Source organism: Rhinatrema bivittatum, chromosome 2 (assembly GCF_901001135.1).
Source record: "Rhinatrema bivittatum chromosome 2, aRhiBiv1.1, whole genome shotgun sequence".
Lineage (NCBI taxonomy): Eukaryota > Metazoa > Chordata > Amphibia > Gymnophiona > Rhinatrematidae > Rhinatrema > Rhinatrema bivittatum.
The window spans coordinates 30,827,194-30,850,592 of record NC_042616.1 but is presented as its reverse complement, the minus strand read 5'-3'; the positions used below and the strand labels follow the sequence as shown (position 1 = coordinate 30,850,592).

At 46.2% G+C, this 23,399-nt stretch overlaps 1 protein-coding gene across 1 annotated transcript; it reads right to left on the bottom strand.

Moving 5' to 3' along the window:
- Positions 1-613: 613 nt before the first annotated feature.
- LOC115083736 (gastrula zinc finger protein XlCGF57.1-like) lies at positions 614-5,316 on the bottom strand. Its single transcript, XM_029587731.1, has 3 exons — positions 5,261-5,316; positions 2,160-2,981; positions 614-1,655 (listed from the first exon to the last, which is right to left on the bottom strand). The coding sequence occupies exons 1-3, from the start codon at positions 5,292-5,294 to the stop codon at positions 769-771; spliced, it is 1,743 nt and encodes a 580-aa protein (XP_029443591.1). The 5' UTR covers positions 5,295-5,316; the 3' UTR covers positions 614-768.
- Between the last annotated feature and the right edge of the window lie 18,083 nt (positions 5,317-23,399).

Sequence of the window (23,399 nt, the reverse complement as noted above, 5' to 3'; positions counted from 1 at the left end):
TGAGGGCACCCTTCTGAGTGAATCTTTTATTACATTCACTACATGAGAATGGACGCTCCCTTGTGTGGATTCTCATGTGTTTTGTGAGGGTACTCTTCTCAGGGAATCTTTTATTACATTCATTACATGAGAATGGACGCTCCCTTGTGTGGATTCTCATGTGTTTTGTGAGGGTACTCTTCTCAGGGAATCTTTTATTACATTCATTACATAAGAATGGTCGCTCCCCTGTGTGAATGCTCATGTGTTTTGTGAGGGCAGCTTTCCTAGCGAATCTTTTATTACATTCACTACATGAGAATGGTCGCTCCCCTGTGTGGATTCTCATGTGATGTGTGAGGGTACTCTTCACAGTGAATCTTTTATTACATTCACTACATGAGAATGGTCGCTCCGATGTGTGGATTCTCATGTGTTTTGTGAGGGCACCCTTCTCACGGAATCTTTTATTACATTCACTACATGAGAATGGTCGCTCACCTGTGTGGATTCTCATGTGACTTGTGAGGGCACCCTTCTCAATGAATCTTTTATTACATTCAGTACATGAGAATGGTCGCTCCGATGTGTGGATTCTCATGTGTTTTGTGAGGGCACCCTTCTCACGGAATCTTTTATTACATTCACTACATGAGAATGGTCGCTCACCTGTGTGGATTCTCATGTGACTTGTGAGGGCACCCTTCTCAATGAATCTTTTATTACATTCACTACATGAGAATAGTCCCTCACCTGCGTGGATTCTCATGTGGTTTTTAAGAGTACCCTTCATAGGGAAGCTTTATTACATTTATTACATGAGAATGGTCGCTCCCCTGTGTGGATTCTAATGTGACTTGTGAGGGTGCCCTTTTTAGTGAATCTTTTATTACATTCAGTACAGGAGAATGGTCGCTCACCTGTGTGCATTCTCATGTGACTTCTGAGGTTACTCTTCTCAGGGAATCTTTTATTACATTCAGTACATGAGAATGGTCGCTCCCCTGTGTGGATTCTCATGTGACGTGTGAGGTTACTCTTCCCAGGGAATCTTTTATTACATTCACTACAGGAGAATAGTCCCTCACCTGCGTGGATTCTCATGTGGTTTTTAAGAGTACCCTTCATAGGGAAGCTTATATTACATTTATTACATGAGAATGGTCGCTCCCCTGTGTGGATTCTTATGTGACTTGTGAGGGTGCCCTTCATAGTGAATCTTTTATTACATTCAGTACATGAGAATGGTCGCTCCCCTGTGTGGATTCTTATATGACTTGTGAGGGCGCCCTTCTTAGTGAATCTTTTATTACATTCAGTACAGGAGAATAGTTGCTCACCTGTGTGGATTCTCATGTGACTTGTGAGGGTACTCTTCACAGTGAATCTTTTATTACATTCACTACATGAGAATAGTCCCTCACCTGCGTGGATTCTCATGTGTTTTTTAAGAGTAACCTTCATAGGGAAGCTTTTATTACATTTATTACATGAGAATGGTCGCTCCCCTGTGTGGATACTCATGTGTCTGGTGAGGGCACTCTTCTCAGGGAAGCTTTTATTACATTCAATACACAGGTATGGTCTTTCACCGCTGTGGATTTTCTGGTGTTGGGAGAGGGGTGATTTGCTAATGAAATGTTTTCCACATTCAGTACAGGAGAATGGTCTCTCTCCTGTGTGGATTCTCATGTGACTTGTGAGGGCACCCTTCTCAGTGAATCTTTTATTACATTCACTATATGAGAATCGTCTGTCACCTTTGTGGATACTCATGTGTCTGGTGAGGACCCTTTTCTCAGGGAATCTTTTATTACATTCACTACAAGAGAATGGTCGCTCCCCTGTGTGGATTCTTATGTGACGTGTGAGGGCACACTTCCCAGTGAATCTTTTATTACATTCACTACATGAGAATGGTCGCTCCCCTGTGTGGATTCTTATGTGACGTGTGAGGGCACTCTTCTCAGTGAATCTTTTATTACATTCACTACATGAGAATCGTCTGTCACCTGTGTGGATACTCATGTGTCTGGTGAGGGCACCATTCCTACGGAAGCTTTTATTACATTCAATACACAGGTATGGTCTTTCATCGGTGTGGATTTTCTGGTGTTGGGAGAGGCGTGATTTGCTAATGAAACGTTTTCCACATTCAGTACAGGAGAATGGTCTTTCTCCTGTGTGGATGCGCTGGTGAAACATTAACATATCCTTACGATGGAAGCTTTTCCCACACTCCGTGCAGGTAAATGGTTTGTTTCCAGTGTGGATTTTCTGGTGTTGTGTGAGGTTTTTGTTCCTAACAAAACAATTTCTACCTTTAGTGCTCGAGAATGGTCTCTCACAGGTGTGGATTTTCTGGTAAGAGATTAGCAAATTCTGGCTAATGAAGCTTTTCCCACCCGTACTATCTCTAATTGGTGTCTCTCTAGTGTAGAGGTTGTGATGTAAGTTTAGCTTATATTTACTAATTAAATTTTTCCTCCAAATATTGCATGGAAAGGGTTTCTCTGTTTCATGTGTGTTTAGGTGCACTTTTAGATTTTTCCTCTGACTAAATCTTTTCCCACATTTATTGCATAGAAATAGTGGTTGGAGTGGGTGGGATTTCTGATGCAATATTAAACGCGATTCTTTACCGAAGCTTTTACCACAGGAGTCACACAGAAAGGATTTCTTCCTTTCCCCCTCCTTCTGGTGAAGAGCAGAAGTCCTTTGATCACTGTTAGTGCTCTGGAAGGGGCTCTCTGTGCTCACGTGTCTCTGGTGCTCAGGGATGACTTTGACCTCCATCTCACATGCAGTGACTCTATCCTGTGAGCCTCCTGCAGGGTCTCTCTGCTTTTCTGACTCCTGCTGACTATTCCTGGTGTTGCTCCTCTCAGTCCCCTGTGAAAAACTCTCAAAGACATTTCCTGATTCTCTTGGGATCAGTCCTTCTCCCATAGGATGTTCTTCTCGATTCTCCTCCTTTAGGTGCTGTGTGACCTCATCACTTGCTGGTGATAGAAGAAGACATTAATCATGCATTAGTGACCATGCAAATGCATCTGGGTTTTGGATCCTATAATCACTGCTTGGGCAGTGTCACACAGTGATAGAGCTGTGCATTTCGGACCAACCACTGGTGACCATGAAAAAATTCTAACAATGGGGTTTGCACCAAAAGCCTTATGAGATGAGCTCCTAAATATGTATAACCTAGAGGAGAGGAGAAAGGGGGAGATACGATAGAGACACTTACATACCTGAAAGGTAATAATGCTCAAGAAGTAAACGTCTTTTGAATGGAAAATAATTTGTAGAGCAAAGGTCATGATATAAAGTTCCAAGGGGGGAGACTAGGAATAATATCAAGAGATATTTTTTGTTCACAGAAAGTGTGGTGGATGCCTGGAATTACCTCACGGAAGTATTGGAGATGAAAACTGTAACAGAATATAAAAAATAACAGCGGGATAAACACAGAAGAAGTAGAGAATGAGAGATAAGAGGTCAGGAATGTAGGCGAGCTTGCTGGGAACAGAGCGGATACTCCATAGATAAAACCTGAGAGGAAGAGAATAGGGAGGAGACTGGGGGTTGGATGAGAGTTACCACAGGGGGACAGGACTGAGATTGATATCCAGGGAAGAGCAGGTCTGATGACAGTAAAGACTCTTAGGGTGAGAGGTGATGGCTTAATGAGAGGAAGAAAACTTTGTAAAGCAATGGACAAGGCAGAAGACAGAATGGCCGAGGAGCTGGAGAATATGGGAGGCTGACAGGCACCTGATCTTCCCAAGGGACAGAAGTGGGGAATGAGATTGGGTAGGGTTATCATCAAGAAGAGGAAGGAGAATGGATCAGTAGGTAGGAGAGAAGGGAAAAATGGCCATGAGACAGCTAGAAGTATGCAGACAAGCTGAAACCTCCCTATTATATCAGCGCATGGCTAAGTATGTCACGGGGTAATGACAGTCATGAAGCAAGCTCAGGCCTCTTGTATCCTGTTGTTCATGTTCAGCTAATTGTAAAACAAGAATGCACGCGACCGTAAGTGCACGTGGGAGCGAGCGAGCAAAGTTACGCTGGAGTTTTAAATCACGTGCACAAGTACATGTGTATGATGTAAATACGCCTAGCATGTGTACTCGAGCAGATGTAAAGCACATTTCTTCCTTAAGAATTTGTCTGCTTTAACGTGTACAGGGAAGAGGATTTTAAAGCACGCTCAGGCTAAAGCCATTCCCAGTTTTACCCATTAGCCCACCAGTTTGCCCAGTCTATCTCATGGTCATCCAGACCCTTCTAGTTCTTCATCCTGTACTCCCCCCCCAGTTGAGCAAGACCCCTCACCCTATCGTGTTAGTCCTAAAAAGTGATTTCTGCAGACTTATACCTCTTCAGGAGCAGCAGAAAATATACGCAGCTAACAGTGCGCCACGAGCAGCGGCTGCCGGATTTACACACTGAACTGCTGGACCCGCCCCTTTTTTAGCACAAGCAAGTAATTAGCAGCTTTTGAAATTCATGTCTTTATGAAATTCATGAAATTATAACATTCATGAAATTCATGAAATCATAACATTCATGAAATCATAACACTGATGAAATTACAAAATTCATAACATTCATGAAATTCATGAAATTATAACATTGCAAATGACACAACCCAGCAATTGCCATAAATTCTGTAAATGTTTTTTGTTAAAGTTTGGTAAATGTATTCTTTTAAATTCCTATCACCTTTCTCTGCTCCTAGTTGTACATTTCCCTGTTTTATTCTAACTGCAATTATTTTCGCTCAGCACTTGTTATTTGTTCTTTTTTATTGTAACCTATTATCACACCCCCCTGTTTATTGTAAACCGGCATGATGTGATACTTATCACGAATGCCGGTATAGAAAAAAACTCAAATAAATAAATAAATGTCGCTCACGTGCGGCCACGTATTCATCTTTTAGTGCCAGTAACGCTTTTAAAATTTGGCCCATTCAGTTCTGTATCCGGGCAGGTGGGATCAGTAGCCTGGGCCTCCTGCTGAGGGCTCAATCAAGTCCCATGAGAATCTTTGTGGATGCTCCCCAGCAAGTGCCTCATGTAAGACATCTGAGATAAATTCCTAGACTGATTCACAAGGGGCCGGTCTCACGTGAAAAGAGACAAACAACCAATCTCAGGTGCCAGCTCAGAGACAGAGCAATGCTGGAGCTGGAGTCAGGAGGAAAGTCACAAACGACCTTCAGTAAATCAGCCCTCGAGTCCACTAAACATGCAGATAATGCAATTTTTACCTAGGGAGATGAGGGTCTCATAATTCTCCTTCATCACCTCCCTGTAAAGCTCCTTCTGCCCTTCATCTAAATACCCCCACTCCTCCTGGGAGAAAGAGACAGCGATGTCCTCAAACGTCACCCGCACCTGAAACACAAATCAGAAACACTCAGACACGTGGAGGGGCTCAGGGTGCATTAGATCTCAGCTGGATTTATTCTCCTAACATTTTATCATTGAAAAGAGGGCACCAGGACCTTCTTCCCCAGGAAATGCCAGATTTATTGCCCCTAGAATCAGTTTCCTCCATAGACCCCAGGGCTTTCAAATCAAACTGAAAAATATTCTCTAATACCAGAGACAGAGAAAATGAAATGTCATTGTGTGGATAAATCACATTATAATAAAAAGGAAGCTATAAGAGCATTATCCAGAACATCAGGAACATCTGGTTCTATTCCATCAGGAGGACTCACTGTGCTAAATCCTAACAGGGCAGGAAGAGTTTGGTGTCCTGGGTAGTGACATATCTCCCATTGTGATGTACGAATTCTGTATTCAGGGGTGTTGTAAACCATGGGCACATAGGGATCATGCCCCAAATCTGGTTTCCTTATCTGCAGGGAAAAGGAAAGGAGAAATTAATACTTACCTGATAATTTCCTTTCTTCTGCATTCAGCCAGGTCAATCTACAAAAATGGGTTATGCACCTCTACCAGCAGGTGGAGACAGAGTAAAAGCTGATGTGAAGGACATACAGGCCTGTCCCGACATCAGCCCGCAAGTATTCTCTGGAAAAGCCAAACTGTGGACAAACTGCTCATACTTCCAACCAACTGAGAACTCTGACCTCAGTCAAAAGAGCTAACATTTACTAAGCTAAGGAGCTGGTGATGACACTTACCAATCCTGAAAGGAGTAACAGATATAATACTCAGCGTCATCCGTACCTAGAAGACAAACTGAAAGCAAGATGGCAGCTGAGGGTGGATTGTGGATCAGCCTGCCTTCCTTAGAGGAAAAGAAATTTTATTTTATTTGAATTGAATTTTATCACATACAGGCCGATACAGTAAGGAGCGGTAGAAAGAGGTGCGTTAGTGCCGGGTGCACCCGCGTTTTCCGCATGCACAGTCTATATCACCTACCGCTCGATACTGTATTTAAATGGCATGCAAATGCAAGCCGCGTCCAACGCGCGTCCATGAAGCGCATTCCATTTTACTGTATAGGCGCTATAAAGCGCCTATACAGTATCCTGGGTGCGCTGGTACCTGTCATTTCAAATGACATTTGAAATGACAGGTACCAGGAAGTGGATCCCAACTTTAACCAAAAGAAAACCTAAAATCCCCTCCTCCCGAAGCAAGGCGCAGGGCGAAAAGCGACACGACATGTAAAGTGTAACCAAAGTTAACTTACTTTTCTTGCAGCCCTCTCTGCCCTCCTCCGGAGACGCGCACCGTGGCTCCCCTGCCTCCCGGGGGCAGCTGGCGGTGAAAGCGGCCCCACCGGCGAAGATGGATGCCCATAGTGCACGGGCGCTCAAGCCAGCATGAGCATGAACGGGCATGCGTTTATACGCTTTCGCTGGCTTGGGGGCCCGTCCATTTGGGCGCTCAAGCCAGCGAAAGCGTATGAATGTACGCAGTGATGTCACGCACGCGCGTTCATGCTCATGCTGGCTTGAGCGCCAGTGCACTACGGGCATCCATCTTCGCCGGCGGGGCTGCTTTCGTCACAGGCTGCCCCCGGGAGGCAGGGGAGCCGCTGTGCGCGTCTCCGGAGGAGGGCAGAGAGGGCTGCAAGGAAAGTAAGTTAACTTTGGTTACACTTTACATGTCGTGTCGCTTTTCGCCCTGCGCCTTGCTTCGGGAAGAGGGGATTTTAGGTTTTCTTTTGGTTAAAGTTGTTTCGGGAGGAGGGTAGAGAGGATTGGGGCTGCCCCGGAGACCGGCACCCATGGACGCAGCCAGGGCAGGTGAGCGGGGGCTGGGGGAAAGTTTGCCGCCTACCCTTACCCCTGCCTCTAATGCAGGGGTAAGGGTAACTTCCTTCACAAACCGAGAAACATCCGGACGGGGAGACAAAAACCCACCAAGAACTCGCCTCCTATAACAGGTGAGTGCTGCCACTTGAACCTTCAAGGAGTTAAGGGCCAAGCCTTTAAGCAATCTGTCCTGAAAAATTCCAAAATTAATCAAATTTCCACTTTGAGAGGCTGAGAACCTCGCTCCTCACACAAGGCCTCAAAAACTCACCCAACTCTCACATAAGCCCGAGATATAGAAATATACATATTTTTTTATTTTAGCCTGATGCAACGTGAAAGCACTGCAGCAGAATAACCATGCTTCAATATTTATTTATTTATTATTTATTTTTAATTTTTATATACCGAAATTCCTGTATGAGATACAAATCAATCCGGTTTACAAAGAACGGCAGCTCGCCCGGGACTTACCTGACCAGGGCTTTTTACATAAAACAAGGCAATTAACATAAACATGAACATGAAACAGTATGCCATGAGTCTCCAAAAACTATACATATAACGATTTAACAGTGGGTCTCAAAATAAAACAATAATAATGATGATTACATTGATAACAATTAATAATTAGGCCGAAGATTGCCTAGGGTTATAGGTGCATGCTTAAGTACATTTTTTTTTTTTTGAGATTGAAAAGAAGCTCGCTAGAGGTTTAACTTGTAGATAATTGAACAAAGGGGTAGGGGGAATGGGAAGCCAGGTAGATGGGGGGGGGGGGGAGGAAGGAGAGATGAATAGGCGGACGGCAAGGGGGGGAGGGGGAGGTACCGCCTGTCAAGAGTTGGCATTAGAGGGCTTGAATGATTATATATCAAATTTAGACAACCTGGTTACATCACGTGTCTGGGAACGCTTGGCTGAAGAGCCAGGTTTTTTATTTTTTTTTAAACTCCAGTAGGCTAGGTTCAAGGCGTAGGTCTGGGGGAAGTGAGTACCATTGGTGAGGACCTGCAGTTGATAGTGCTCTCTTTCTTAATAGTGACTTTGCTGGAGGTGCATAAAGTGAGCCTTTACAGGCGCTTCTGATGGGTCTAGAAGATGTGTGTGCTCGAAGTTGTGTCTAATGTGATGGGCGCAATGTTGTGTATCGCTTTGTGGTGAGGGTTTTGAAAAGAATCCTGTATTTGATGGGTAGCCAGTGTAGATTGCGGAGAATAGGGGTGATATGATCTCTTTTATTGGTGTTTGTGAGAATTCTGACAGCGGCGTTCTGAACCATCTGTAGGGGTTTGATGCTATTAATGGGGAGTCTGAGTAAGATGGAGTTGCAGTAGTCGAGTTTTGTTAAGATGCTATTAGTGGGGATGTCAGAGTAAGATGGAGTTGCAGTAGTCGAGTTTTGTTAAGATGATGGATTGTAGAACTAGGCGAAAGTCGTTAAAGTGAAGGAGAAGTTTTAGCTTTTTAAGGACTTGTAATTTATAAAAGCAGTCTTTAGTGGTGGTGTTTATAATTTTTTTTCGGTTTAGTTGGTTGTCCAGCCAGGTTCCTAGGTCTCTGACATCTGGGGCGAAATCCATGTTTGAGGTGGTGGATAGCGTAGGAATTGCAGTGTTGATCCGAGAGTTATGGGAAATAAGTAGCATCTCTGTTTTGTTGGCATTCAGGACTAGGTTGAGGCTGGAAAGTAGGTGCTTGATTGATTGTAGGCAGTCCTTCCAGTGGATGATGTTCTTTGGAGTGAATCAGTGATTGGGATGAGAATCTGTATGTCATCCGCAAAGAGGTAGTAGGTGAGCTTGAGGTTGGAGAGTAGTTGGCAGAGAGGGAGGAGGTAGATATTGAAGAGAGTTGGTGAGAGTGAGGAGCCTTGAGGTACACCTTGGTCTGAAAGGACCGGCTGAGATTCCTTGTTGTTTATCCTGACTTTGTAGAACCTGTTGCTCAAGAAGGATTTAAACCAGCTGAGTGCTGTACCTTTGATGCCTATGTTTGATAGTTGGTCTATGAGTATTGTGTGATTTACAGTATCAAAAGCTGAGGATAAGTCTAAAAGTATCAGTAGGTATGATTGTTTTTTCTCTAGGTTTAATAGGATGGTGTCTGTGAGAGAAAGCAGAAGTGACTCGGTGTTTAGTATGTTGTGTTCTTCGAGGTATTCTGATAGTTGCTTATTGACCGCTTTTTCCATCAGTTTGGCTATCAGGGGTAGGTTTGCGATGGGCCGGAAGTTAGCTGGGTCCATCGGTGAGGCGTTCGGTTTTTTCAGTAGAGGTTTGAGAATTGCTAATTTTAACTGATAACTCAATAACCTGATTTTAATTTTAACTGATTAACTTTTTAATTTTAACTGATTAACTCAATAACCTGAGTCTTCTCAAGGGCCAAAGTGTAAGAGAAAATCGACGCAGATTGTCATGTAGAATGGGTCCCTACAGCCATACATCCTTCCCGGGAGGTAGCCTAAGAGGCCTGCCCACCAGCAGCCACTGCAGATCAGCATACCACAGCTATCGGGCCAAATCCGTTGCCACCAGAAGCAGGGTTTCTATCGCAATCTTTCAAACAATCATGCCCATTATTGGCCATGATGTGAAAACTGTCCCGCAGTCATGCCTGAATAAGAGCATCGATCCAACAACTTTCAGATCCCTTCTTCGTCTAAAGAACTTTGGAACCCTGAGCAAGACGGCCCTTACATTGCCCTTTCCAGTAATCTGGCAGGCTAATATTTCTAAAAGATGTGCTCATGCTATGGCAGAGCAACATCTATCTCCTCTGTCAATTGTGAGGTTTGGTTCTAGACTGATAATGAATGAAATCCACAGTTGCCACATTGTCCGAAATTATGCTGCCCGCATGAGTCTCTAAACACTCGAAGGACATTTGGCATGGCAGTCGAACTGCACGAGCTTCCAAACTATTGATGCTCCACTGATGATCCTCGGTGTTCCAGCGACCTTGCACCCACAACTCCTGACAGTGAGCCCCCCAACCTTGAAGGCTTGCATCTGTCATTAGCACTAACCCTTCTAGCGTTTCACAGGAATATCCCTCCTTCAGATGGAAAGCGAAGCCTCACCATGCAGTCCTGAGACTGCAGACTCCACCAGAAAGCAACGTGCTTTGAAGAGGCCTCATGTGCTCTCTCACCCAGGGGACAACCTCAAAGGTGGCTGCCATCAAACCCAGATTCTGAAGAAACAAAAAGCACTCTGTTGGACGAAAGGCCCTTTTCTGGGTTTAAACTCGAGCAATTGACTTCTAATACGACTCTTTGGCAGAAATACTCTGCCCGGCTTCGTATCACAACAAATATCGGGCTACTCCAATGTCTGAGAAGGGTGTAACAACCGCTTTCAGCCAAGTTCACCACCCAGCCTTCTTGTAGCAGAGACTAACTTGCAAGGAGCCAGGTGACTCTCTCCCATGCTTCTGGCCTGAATCAACCAATCACCCAGATATAGGTGAACCAGGATGCCGTTTTTGCTAAGGACGCTGCTAGCACCATGACCTTAGAGAATCTGGGTGCCATGGCCAGTCCAAGGAACAAGGCCTGTCACTGATCATAACGTCCTAGAATGGCAACTTCAAGAACCACTGATGTTCCCTGCAAATAGGAATATGCAGAAATACCTGCAGCAGATGTATTTATTTATTTTATTTTAATAAGTCTTATATACCGACTTTTCATGCAAGCATATCAAATCGGTTTACAGTAGTTAGCAAATAATCATTTCAAATTATTTGCATTTCCAAAGAAGAATGGAAGTAAATAATTATTTATATTATGAAACAATGTAACATAGCAAACTAAATAGTAGGCTAAATAATCAAAATGTAAACACTTAGAGAGGTAGTATAGTTAGGGTAGAGATAGTATAATAAAAATAAAAATATACATTACATTGGTATAAAATCAGAAGTGTGAGATAGTTATGCTAACAGATCTTGGTAGGCTTGTTTAAAAAGCCAAGTTTTAATCCCCTTTTTAAATGATTTGATGTCAGCTTCTAATCTTAATTCCTGCGGAAGAGAGTTCCATAGTAGGGGTCCAGCAATAGAGATAGTTCTTTCTCTTACATTATTTAGGTGGGCAATTTTGGGGGAAGGAATCTAGAGACGCGAAAATTTCCCCGATTGCACTGCCAATAATACAGAGCACAAAGTTTCCATACAGAAATGAGTTACCCGCAAATGTCGATTGACTCCTTTGGGCCGAAAGGATCCCTCCTTTCTGGGTACGCCCAAAATAAATGGGATAGTGGGCCACGTTTTCTTGCAATTTGGGAACAATAATTACAGCCTTCAAGTCCAACAGCCTCCTTAAGTTAGTCTCCACTGCCACCCTCTCCCATAGGGAGTTGCAAGGAGAAACCATAAAGGCCTCTGGAGGAAAGCAAAGAAACACCAAAGTATAGCCTTCTCTTATCACTTCCCAATGGCCCAAAGTGATCTGGATCTACCTCAAAAATAAGCGAGATAGACGTCCACCTATCTCTGCCCCAGCAAGTGAGACTGCAGATCTTCACTGTGAATATCAAGGTGCACCGTTCCTGGAGCCCGCATTCTTCCCAGGCTTTCTGGGCCAAAAGGTCAAGACTCTGAAAAGTCGCTCCCCTATAAAGAGGAATACACCTGTAGTCTCTAGCGTGGCCTCTTGCCCCAAAGGGACACGCTGCCTGCTTGATACTCTCTGGCAATATGAAGTCCTAGGACTCCTCTGATCTAAATGCCATTTTCTCCAACTCACTGCAATAAAAGAGAACCCTTAAAGGGTAACTTAATGAGAGTAGACTTAGAAATTGTGTCTGCTGACTAATTTCCCAGTCACAGCTCATGCCTAGCCAATGTTATGGAAGCCACCCTTCTGGCAGTAGTGCGAACAAGGTCCCAGCCCGCATCAACTAAGACAGCAGCTCCCGGTTTCATCACCACTTTGCTATTCGACTCTGCTTCATCAGTCTCCCAAGAGAAATGTTGACTAGCCCGAACCACCAGAGAACAACAACAAGAGGCAAATTGCAAATTCATCACAATGGCCTCAAAGGTCTACTTAAGGATAGTTTTAATTCTACTATCCTAAGCATCCTTTAGATTTGCCCTTCCTTCCACCAGAATGGTGATCCGCTTGGAACGAAGGGGAACAGACCCACCAAAGTGTGCCCCCCTTCAAAATTTGCTTCTGGAGCACTCCATTCAAGGGAAATCAACTCTTGAATTGCATCCAGGAGGGGAAGAAAAATAACACTCCGTGTAGGGTGACCCAAAAGATCATCCCCAGTCACACCAAACGTCTTCAGATACTGAGAAAACAGACTCAGCATCTCATCACTATGAAAGGATCGAAGAATAGAGGGTTTTTTTTTTTGTAACTAATAATTTTATTAGGTTATCAAGAGAATACAATATAAGCAGCACAATAGGTCACAATAGCTTAGCATATAAAATACAGAAACAGTGCCACTTTCCCCCCCTCCCAAGGAGAGTGAGAGACTCTCCCCCCCCCCTACATCCATGTGCTCTGAAAATAACAGGGTTCAAGGTCCAGAGTTAGTGACATTACAGTGAAAAGTGATAACATCAAAAAAAGGAAAATGAAAAATGAAAAAGGAAAAACAAGTGGTATCCTGCGAGTAGAACCTGTTGGGCTCAGGCCACCACCCAAATTAAGGGAAGGTTTGTTGCTGTTCCCAATGTAGATAAGGAGACCAAACATCCTGGAACTTGGAGATGTCCGCGTGAAGATCCGCCATGATCGCCGCAAGCTTGCAAGAAAGATGAACTTTATGCTGTACCACCGTCAGCGAGGGTACTGCTGCCTGTTTCCATACTTGTGCAATTGTCAATCTGGTTGCAATAAAGACTTGATTGCAGAAGAGTATGTGATTCTTTCGCAGGGTGACGGGTGGATGGTGAATAAGCATAAAGCTAGCCCCATATATTCCAGACACACCCAAGATACTCTCCAACCAGGCTGCCACAGCAGTCCAGAGACCCATTACTTTCGGGCATTGCCACCAGATGTGAAAGAAAGTCCCCGGGTGGCCACAGCCCCGCCAACACTGGGCATCCAAGTGAGGGTACCGTCGGTGCAAAAGGTGAGGAGTGAGGTACCAGCGTGTTATCATTTTATAGCAATTTTCCTGGTAGAGAGCTGAAACTGAACACCGATGGGCTTGATTATATATATGAAGCCAGTCTTTTTTAGTTAACGTTAGTCCCAGATCTTGTTCCCAGGCTCCCATATGAGGATAAGGTCTCTCATCAGTCACAGCAAGGAGGGTAGAATAGAGTTTTATATGGCTCTAATCCGGGGGAATTTCCCCTTTCTCTAGAGGGGAGAAAACCAATCCTCAAAGTCATCCTTATCTACATCCTTATCTACATCCTCCTTAGGTATATCCTATCCTTATCCTTAGGTATATCCTTATCCTTATCCTTAGGTATATCCATCCTTATCCTACATCCTTATCTACATCCTCCTTAGGTATATCAGGCACAGCACTCTCCTGGTTCATATCATTTCTCAGCAATAGAGGATACAAGGTCAAGCTACAGAACAAAGAATCCTCACAACACCCTTCATCAGTAGGAGTCCCACAGGGCTCTTCCCTGTCTCCTACTTTATTTAACATTTACCTCACACCGTTATGCCAACTTCTCACCGACCTCAACCTCAAACATTTCCTGTACGCTGATGATATACAGGTCCTGATCCCCATTAAGGATTCCCTCGCAAAAACGCTGTCTTACTGGAACACATGCCTTCAAAAAATTCAACTCCTCCTCACCAGCCTGAACCTGGTACTAAATTCAGGCAAAACAGAACTCCTACTCATCACCTCTGAGAACAGCACCATCATCCCAACACAGCAAGACACACCAACAATTACACAAGTGAGAGACCTAGGAGTCCTAATTGACAATCGTCTGAATTTCAAAGCTACTATCAACAAAACAACCAAAGACTGTTTCTACCAACTACAGGTGCTGAAAAGAATTAGACCTCTTTTCCATGCCCAAGATTTCAGAACCATACTGCAAGCAATCATTTTTTCAAAACTGGACTATTGTAACAGCATCCTACTTGGTCTTCCCGCCTCTTACACCAAACCGCTGCAGATGGTACAAAATGCAGCTGCACGAATACTGACAAACTCCAGGAGAAGGGATCACATAACCCCCATCTTAAAGAACCTCCACTGGTTACCCATACACTTTAGAATAATATACAAGGCCATTCTTACCACATACAAAAATATCCATCTACTGGCTCCCATTGACCTACAGATCCCTCTCCAACTACATAACTCGTCAAGACCGACAAGAGATGCATACAAAGGATCACTACAGGTACCACCGCCCAAATCCACCAGACACATCACGCTAAGAGATCGGGCATTCTCTACAGCCATTCCACCGTTATGGAACTCTATCCCCTCTAACATCAGACTGGAAACATGCATCTCAACCTTCAAAAAAGACTAAAGACATGGATATTCATACAAGCATTCCCGGACTCAAACTAATATATCTCATCCTCGCCAATCCTTATCTCCAATTACACCATGATTAACCATCTCCATTATTGTTTACATGTTTGAATTAATAACCTGTCCTTTCTCTTCTTTCTCTGCCAAGTTCCAATCTCCCTGTTATATGTAACTGCATTTTCCGCACCACTGTTTTTAGTTTATGTTTATGATGCACCCCTGTTCTATGTGAACCAGCATGATGGGACTGCGTTCCCGAATGCCGGTATATAAAAACCCAAAATAAATAAAAATAAATAAATCCTCTTGAACACAATCAGGGACCACTGTGGCAGACAAATGGGGACCTCAAGTATGCAACCCTGATTTCAAAGGTATCGCCTTTTCTGTTGGACATCCCTGCAGAAAGGTCTGTAAGTCCGTGGAAAAAATTCGTACCCAGGAAGAGGACGATGGGTCCATACCAGGCCCCATAGACCTTAATCTGACAACCTTTGACCGAGCATGCCCTGGGTGTATCCTAGGATTAACTGCTCTTCCTTTGGGGAATCCAGGAGCACTGTCTCCTGATTACACTGGTGGAGGGAAGATCTGACCTGAGGAGAGCTTTTGTCCTTTCGTTCCTCAGGGGAAATAGACCTTTGCAGAGGTTGTTGTCCCTAAGCCATTCTCCTGTTGCACGGCTACTTCCATCTGCCGGTGCTAGAGACTACAGAGTATAGTCCTGCTGCATCGGCCTATATAGGGCCATGACATCAGAAAAGGAATCTGGCACTCTGCTTCCATCTGCTGGTAGGAGGGGAAAATCCTGCTTATGATGACTGATCTGGCAGGGCATAGAGGAATGATGAAGTTACATGAGCGTAAATGTTAGAAATGAGAGCTAGTCTGTGTGCTGGTGGCTGGGGCAGCAAGGGATGGGTCCTCTGAGCTCCAGAGACTGTGAGTTTGAATCTAGCTTAGGGAAGGAGTAGGTACTAGTCAAGCTTTTTGTAGATGTGAATTGGTTATTTACACTTTCAAATAATAGAAGGACTAGGGGGCATTCCATGAAGTTAGCAAGTAGCACATTTAAGACTAATCGGAGAAAATTCTTTCACTCAACGCACAATAAAGCTCTGGAATTTGTTGCCAGAGGATGTGGTTAGTGCAGTTAGTGTAGCTGGGTTCAAAAAAGGTTTGGATAAGTTTTTGGAGGAGAAGTCCATTGACTGCTATTAATCAAGTTTACTTAGGGAATAGCCACTGCTATTAATTGCATCAGTAGCATGGGATCTTCTTGGTGTTTGGGTAATTGCCAGGTTCTTGTGGCCTGCTTTGGACTCTGTTGGAAACAGGATGCCTGGCTTGTTGGACCCTTGGTCTGATCAAACATGGCAAGTTCTTATGAAGATGGGGACACCCCTGCTGAATTGCCTTCAGCTCCAGTCCTCCCTGTCTGAGGGGATGGACCAGAGTCGGCAAAATCAGTAGGAGGCAAATCAGCTCAAGCATCCAGACAGTGCAGGCACAGATTCGCAGAAATCCCTAGCTGTAATGCCCTTACATGGGAAGCAGCACAGATCGCCAAGCGCTTAGACGTCTTTGTCAGCGGCACCTACCACCACGTTTTTCTTGTGCGTCCAAATAAAATACTCACCCTAGAATGTGCGCACTGAAGTATGCACTCAAGTCAGCTCTCCGTACACACTCAAGCAGGCTCAGTGCGTGGCTCAGTTACAAAAACACAGGCTGTGGCCTTGTGCGCACCAGTAGGCTCGCATGTGCCCGTCTATGTTACTACATCATCGCGCGGCGAGAATGCACAGAGTCAAGGGTGCAAAAACACTGCCATAGCTTATCACGCGGCTCATAGTGTCCAAGCCTGAGAGTGGGACCTGGGCAAAGGCTGCTCATCCCATCAAGCCTGCGCCACCTCCGCACCTAACTAAACTCCCCAGAGAAGTGAACGAGAAGAAGGGAAAAGACGCCAACCACTCACGTCAAGGAAAGACCTGGTAAGGAAGACAGAGAAATATAACCCCCTACCATCTTTCCACTCTCTCTTTTTTTTTTGTTTTTACCTGAACTCAGCCCTCCCTAGCTGAGAGAACAACTGGGTCTCCAGATACAAGGAGAGAGGGCAAAGGCCTTCACTGCTGAGTCTCCCACATCCTTCAACTGCTTCGCCTTTTTTTTTTTTTAGTCCACACCTGACAAAGCTGCAGGACTAAAGGCGCTCAAATGAGGGAGGAACCCATCGTTATCACCTCATGAGAACAAGCGGTGCTGTCAAAGTCCTTTTCTTCTTAAATTTTCCTTATTTTTTACTACAAGCAGTCCCAGTAGGGAAATGCATGTCCACCATCTGCTGGAGACAGAGAATGCTGGAGAGCTGATGTCAGGGCAGGGCTATACGTCCAGGATGTCAGCTTTACTCCATCGCCATCTGCTGGTAGAGGTGCACTACCCACCTGTGTGGATTGGCCTGAGTGCAGAAGGAGGAGGGGCTGAAAAGGGAGCAGAGCAGGTGTTTTCTTTTCTGCAGTCTCTGATCCAAACTTACCTTCTCCCCCTCCTATGCCCACGGGAGTGGGAGGGGGTGAGACTGAGCAGGCACTGCAGGCAGCACAGGTGCAGAGCAATGTGAATTCTCCTCTGCTGTGTCCTGTGCTTTAGTCCCACTCCCTCCCACCCTGTCCCCTTATTCAACAGGAGTGAGAAGCTGGACCAGATTCAGATAAGGCCACAGGCTGGGATCCCAGGACTCAGGATTCAGCTTAGGGCAGAGCGGGGAAGAGGAAGGAGGCATCCTAGAGCCTAATCAGGGAGCTGTTAAGAGATTGATGGGGAGGGAAAGGAGGAAAATACTGAAAGGGATGAGGTGAAGAAAGGGGTGAATACTGATGATACAAGAAGAGGACATGGGAGAAGATAAATATTTTTGGAGATGAGGAGGGGGTTGAATGCTGGGGGAGTATGAGAAGGTGAGGGGAATCCAGTATCCTCCCCCTTCTCCCTGAAATCAGCAATGCACATCTGGATTGTTGTGATAAGAGCCAGGGTATGGGAGTGCATGAGAACCCTCCGGTGGAGCGCACTGTTAACCAGCATTTGGACGCGCGTTTTCGACACGCTAGCTTTACCCCCCGAGACTATTAGCGCCCGCAACATGCAAATGCATGTTGATGGCCCTATTAGTCATTCCCGCGCAATACAGTAAGTAAAATGTGCAGCCAAGCCACATATTTTACTTTAAGAAATTAGCGCCTACCCAAAGGTAGGCGTTAATTTCTGCCAGCACCGGAGAAGTGTACAGAAAAGCAGTAAAAACTGCTTTTCTGTGCACCCTCCGACTTAATATCATGGCGATATTAAGTCGCAGGCCCCAAAAGTTAAAAAAACTTAAAAATAAAAAAAAATAAAAAATTTAAAATGGGCCTGCGGCTTGAAAACCGAATGCAAAATTGAGCGTCGGCTGTCAAACTCGCTGACAGCCGCCGCTTCAGTCAAAAAAGAGGCGCTAGGGACGCACTAGTGTCCCTAGCGCCTCTTTTTACCGTGGGCCCTAATTTAAATAAATTAGGTTACTGAATCGCGCACACAGGAAAGTGGCCTGTGTGTGCGCCGGGAAAGCGTGGTTTACTGTATTGGCCCGAATGTAGGAAGACTTCTTCCAGCAGAGGTGGAAGCTGTGGAAAGAATTTGCAATATAATAATTTTTATATAATTAATTTGCAAGAAGGAGGCTGCGTGGTGGCAGGAAGATCACCAGCGCAGTGCCAGCAGCCTAAGCCTGGGTTAGAGGCATTGGGGAGAAATGATCAGCATCAAGCCTGGTGGAGGATGGAGTCTGACAGAGAGGCTGCTGGAGCTTGGTGGTGGGGGATGAATGTGAGGTAGCTGGGAAGGGCTTGGGGACAGGCTGGGTTGTAAAGAACGTCAGCTTAAAACATGCGTCTGTACGATGATGGCACTGTCTGTATGTGCTGCTGATAGGTACTGCAGGAGATCTCCATCCCAGGGCAAGTCTGACTCACTCATCCGGGGGTATCTGAGGGCTGCTAGATTCCCTCAGCTTGTTCACATCAGCTAATGCCAGTACAGTGACCGCTGCCATCCAGTCTGCCTTCTCCTAGGTTAGAGGTCAAGATTTCTGGAACACTGGATGGCTGGGTCTAGCCCTCACCCTAGACCTGATCCTGCTGATCCTCCACTAGGACTCCTGCCCCACTTCAGTTGCCCTGGATCATAATTCCCTCCCTAACATATAAAGCTTATGCTTACAAAGGAAAATAATCATGAAAGAGACTGCAAATAAATAAAGAACAAACTACACCCAGGAAAAAGTTATCTGGGTTACTACAGGACAGGGATTTCTCTAATCGGATTAACTTTACCCAGGTAGCACTGAACATCAAGTCTCTCCAGCTAAACTTTACCCTACCCAGAGCACCTCCACCAGCTAAATTTTCTACAAATAATGAGCTATGAGCAACCCAAAGTTTCACAGGAGAGAGGGGGGAGAAATTCATATCTCCAGATTTGTAAAGGCAACTAAAAAGTTACCCAGACAAGACTTTGGGAGCATCAAACTCTCAGTGTAAAAAGGCAAAGGTGAGCGGAGGAGGCAGAGGGGGAAGATAAAGAAATCACAGGAAGCAGAAACTGAGAGGCTCCTTAAGCAGAAGGAGCTGCTGCTGTATGAGGGACAGAAGCAGGAAGAAGAGCCTGAGCGGATGCAGAGAATAAGGAGCCCAAAGAATGGATTCAGTGAGTGGCTGGGGGGATGGGAACAGTCCCAGGCTGCATCTCCTGCCCCCTCCTACCTGCTGAGCAGAAATCCCTGCAGCCATTCTCCTGCCCTTCTCAATCATCAGCTTCTCCCTTAATGGCTGAAGGTAGAGGAGGAAGGAAGAGGAGAGCAAAGTAAGAAGTGCAAGTAAGAGGAAGGGGAAGCCGAGGCTGGGAATTGTGGGAAGTGTAGTCCCAGGGTATGGTTTGCTGTAATTCGCTGATTCATCAGCCTCGGCTTCCCCTTCCTCTTACTTGCACTTCTTACTTTGCTCTCCTCCTCTTCCTTCCTCCTCTACCTTCAGCCATTAAGGGAGAAGCTGATGATTGAGAAGGGCAGGAGAATGGCTGCAGGGATTTCTGCTCAGCAGGTAGGAGGGGGGCAGGGGATGCAGCCTGGGACTGTTCCCATCCCCCCAGCCTCTCACTGAATCCATTCTTTGGGCTCCTTTTTCTCTGCATCCGCTCAGGCTCTTCTTCCTGCTTCTCCCCCTCATACAGCAGCAGCTCCTCCTGCTTAAGGACTTCCTCAGTTTCTGCTTCCTGTGATTTCTTTATCTTCCCCCTCTGCCTCCTCCTCTCACCTTTGCCTTTTTACACTGAGAGTTTGATGCTCCCAAAGTCTTGTCTGGGTAACTTTTTAGTTGCCTTTACAAAACTGGAAATACAAATTTCTCCCCCTACTCTCCTGTGAAACTTTGTTTGGGTTGCTCATAGCTCATTATTTGTAGAAAATTTAACTGGTGGAGGTGCTCTGGGTAGGGTAAAGTTTAGCTGGAGAGACTTGATGTTCAGTGCTACCTGGGTAAAGTTAGTCTGGTTGGAGAAATCCCTGTCCTGTAGTAACCCAGATAACTCTTCCTGGGTGTAGTTTGTTCTTTATTTATTTGCAGTCTCTTTCATGATTATTTTCCTTTGTAAGCATAAGCTTTATATGTTAGGGAGGGAATTATGATCCAGGGCTACTGAAGTGGGGCAGGAGTCCTAGTGGAGGATCAGCAGGATCAGGTCTAGGGTGAGGGCTAGACCCAGACATCCAGTGTTCCAGAAATCTTGACCTCTAACCTAGGAGAAGGCAGACTGGATGGCAGCGGTCACTGTACTGGCATTAGCTGATGTGAACAAGCTGAGGGAATCTAGCAGCCCTCAGGTACCCCCGGATGAGTGAGTCAGACTTGCCCTGGGATGGAGATCTCCTGCAGTACCTATCAGCAGCACATACAGACAGTGCCATCATCGTACAGACGCATGTTTTAAGCTGACGTTCTTTACAACCCAGCCTGTCCCCAAGCCCTTCCCAGCTTCCTCACATTCATCCCCCATCCCTCCATGCCCCAGCTCCAGCAGCCTCTCTCTGTCAGACTCCATCCTCCACCAGGCTTGATGCTGATCATTTCTCCCCAATGCTTCTAACCCAGGCTTAGGCTGCTGGCACTGCGCTGGTGATCTTCCTGCCACCACGCAGCCTCCTTCTTGCAAATTACCTTGCAAATTCTTTCCAGAGCTTCCACCTCTGCTGGAAGAAGTCTTCCTACATTCAGGCCGATACAGTAAGGGCGCGTAAGAAAGTGCGGCAGTGCCGGGCGCCCGCTCGTTTGCCGCGCGCACAGTTCGGATCACCTACCGCTCGATACAGTATTTAAATGGCATGCAAATGCAAGCCGCGTCCAAAGCGCGTCCATGAAGCGCAATCCATTTTACTCTATAGAGCGCTATACAGGATCCTGGGTGCGCTGGTACCTGTCATTTCAAATGACAAGTGAAATGACAGGTACTAGGAAGTGGATGGTTCTCCTACGCTCGGGCATCGGGGATTGCCAGTCCTCTCTCCCCCTCTCCCGAAGCAAGGCGCAGAGCGAAAATCGACTCAACGTGTTATTAAAGCAAATAGAAATTGTAACAAAAGTAAACTTACTGCATGCTTCCAGCAGCCTCAGTCCTCTCTCCCCTCCTCCCGAGGCGCCCACCACGGCTCCCCTGCCTCCCGGCTTCCAGCAGCCCCGCCGGCGAAGGTGCATGAATGCACGTCCATTTTGGACGTCCGAGGTCACGGCGTGCGCTCATGCGCCTTCGCTGCTTGAGCTCCCAAATCGGACGTGCATTCATGCACCTTCGCCGGTGGGGCTGCTGGAAGCCGGGAGGCAGGGGAGCCGCGGTGGGCGCCTCGGGAGGAGGGGAGAGAGGACTGGGGCTGCTGGAAGCATGCAGTAAGTTTACTTTTGTTACAATTTCTATTTGCTTTAATAACATGTTGAGTCGATTTTCGCCCTGCGCCTTGCTTCGGGAGAGGGGGAGAGAGGACTGGCAATCCCCGATGCCCGAGCGTAGGAGGACCAGGCCGCACCATGTTACTCGTTTGCTCCAACCCACCCACTTATTTGACCGGAGCCTGCCTGTTGCTGTCACATCCCTCTAACGCCAGGGTCAGGGTAGGCGGTAAATTAGCGGGTTAAAGACGCGGCAAAACAGTTGGTTAAAAAGGTGATAATCGGGCCGCACGTTACTGTATGGGAGGGAACAGCTAATCCGATCGTTTACATCTCATATACATGCCACGGGCGGAAAGGGATACGCGTCGATTTAAAGCAGCGGTGAAGATTGATAAAAACGGATAGTGAATCGCGGGTTAGACTTACGCAGCCAAATTGTGAGTAGAAAGTAGGTTAGAAACAGGGTAACCGCGGCCGCGCTTTACTGTATCGGCCTGATTGTGAGGAGCTGCTGACTGTTTCCAATTGGCCCTAAGGGAAACTTGCAAATGCACAAAGAAAATTGGATGGATCTGATGGAAAAGTGGGTTGGCCCTGGCCCACCAAGACCTTCCCTAGGCTACACCTCTGTTACCACCAATACTTTTGTGCACTCCGTCTCCTGGGGCCACACTCAGCCCCTCTTCTTCCCACACACGTCTACCCCTCCCACAAGGCTCTCATGCACCCCCATACCCTGGCTCTTATCACAACAATCCAGATGTGCATTGCTGATTTCAGGGAGAAGGGGGAGGATACTGGATCCCCCTCACCTTCTCATACTCCCCCAGCATTCAACCCCCTTCCTCATCTCCAAAAATATTTATCTTCTCCCGTGTCCTCTTCTTGTATCATCAGTATTCACCCCTTTCTTCACCTCATCCCTTTCAGTATTTTCCTCCTTTCCCTCCCCATCAGTCTCTTAACAGCTCCCTGATTAGGCTCTAGGATGCCTCCTTCCTCTTCCCCGCTCTGCCCTCAGCTGAATCCTGAGTCCTGGGATCCCAGCCTGTGGCCTTATCTGAATCTGGTCCAGCTTCTCACTCCTGTTGAATAAGGGGACAGGGTGGGAGGGAGTGGGACTAAAGCACAGGACACAGCAGAGGAGAATTCACATTGCTCTGCACCTGTGCTGCCTGCAGTGCCTGCTCAGTCTCACCCCCTCCCACTCCCGTGGGCATAGGAGGGGGAGAAGGTAAGTTTGGATCAGAGTCTTCCCTTGACGTGAGTGGTTGGCGTCTTTTCCCTTCTTCTCGTTCACTTCTCTGGGGAGTTTAGTTAGGTGCGGAGGTGGCGCAGGCTTGATGGGTTGAGCAGCCTTTGCCCAGCTCCCACTCTCAGGCTTGGACACTATGAGCCGCGTGATAAGCTATGGCAGTGTTTTTGCACACTTGACTCTGTGCATTCTCGCCGCGCGATGATGTAGTAACATTGACGGGCACATGCGAGCCTACTCGTGCGCACAAGGCCACAGCCTGTGTTTTTGTAACTGAGCCACGCACTGAGCCTGCTTGAGTGTGTACGGAGAGCTGACTTGAGTGCATACTTCAGTGCGCACATTCTAGGGTGAGTATTTTATTTGGACGCACAAGAAAAACGTGGTGGTAGGTGCCGCTGACAAAGACGTCTAAGCGCTTGGCGATCTGT

What these genes read in the sequence shown, in the direction of transcription:
- LOC115083736 (XM_029587731.1), bottom strand. Translation starts at nt 5,294, where the DNA reads ATGAAGGAGAATTATGAGACCCTCATCTCCCTAG. An exon ending in TGAGACCCTCATCTCCCTAG is followed by an intron (nt 2,982 to 5,260) that starts GTAAAAATTGCA and finishes TTCTATCACCAG; the next exon opens with CAAGTGATGAGGTCACACAG. An exon ending in TCACCAGCGCATCCACACAG is followed by an intron (nt 1,656 to 2,159) that starts GAGAAAGACCAT and finishes GAATCCACACAG; the next exon opens with GAGAGAGACCATTCTCCTGT.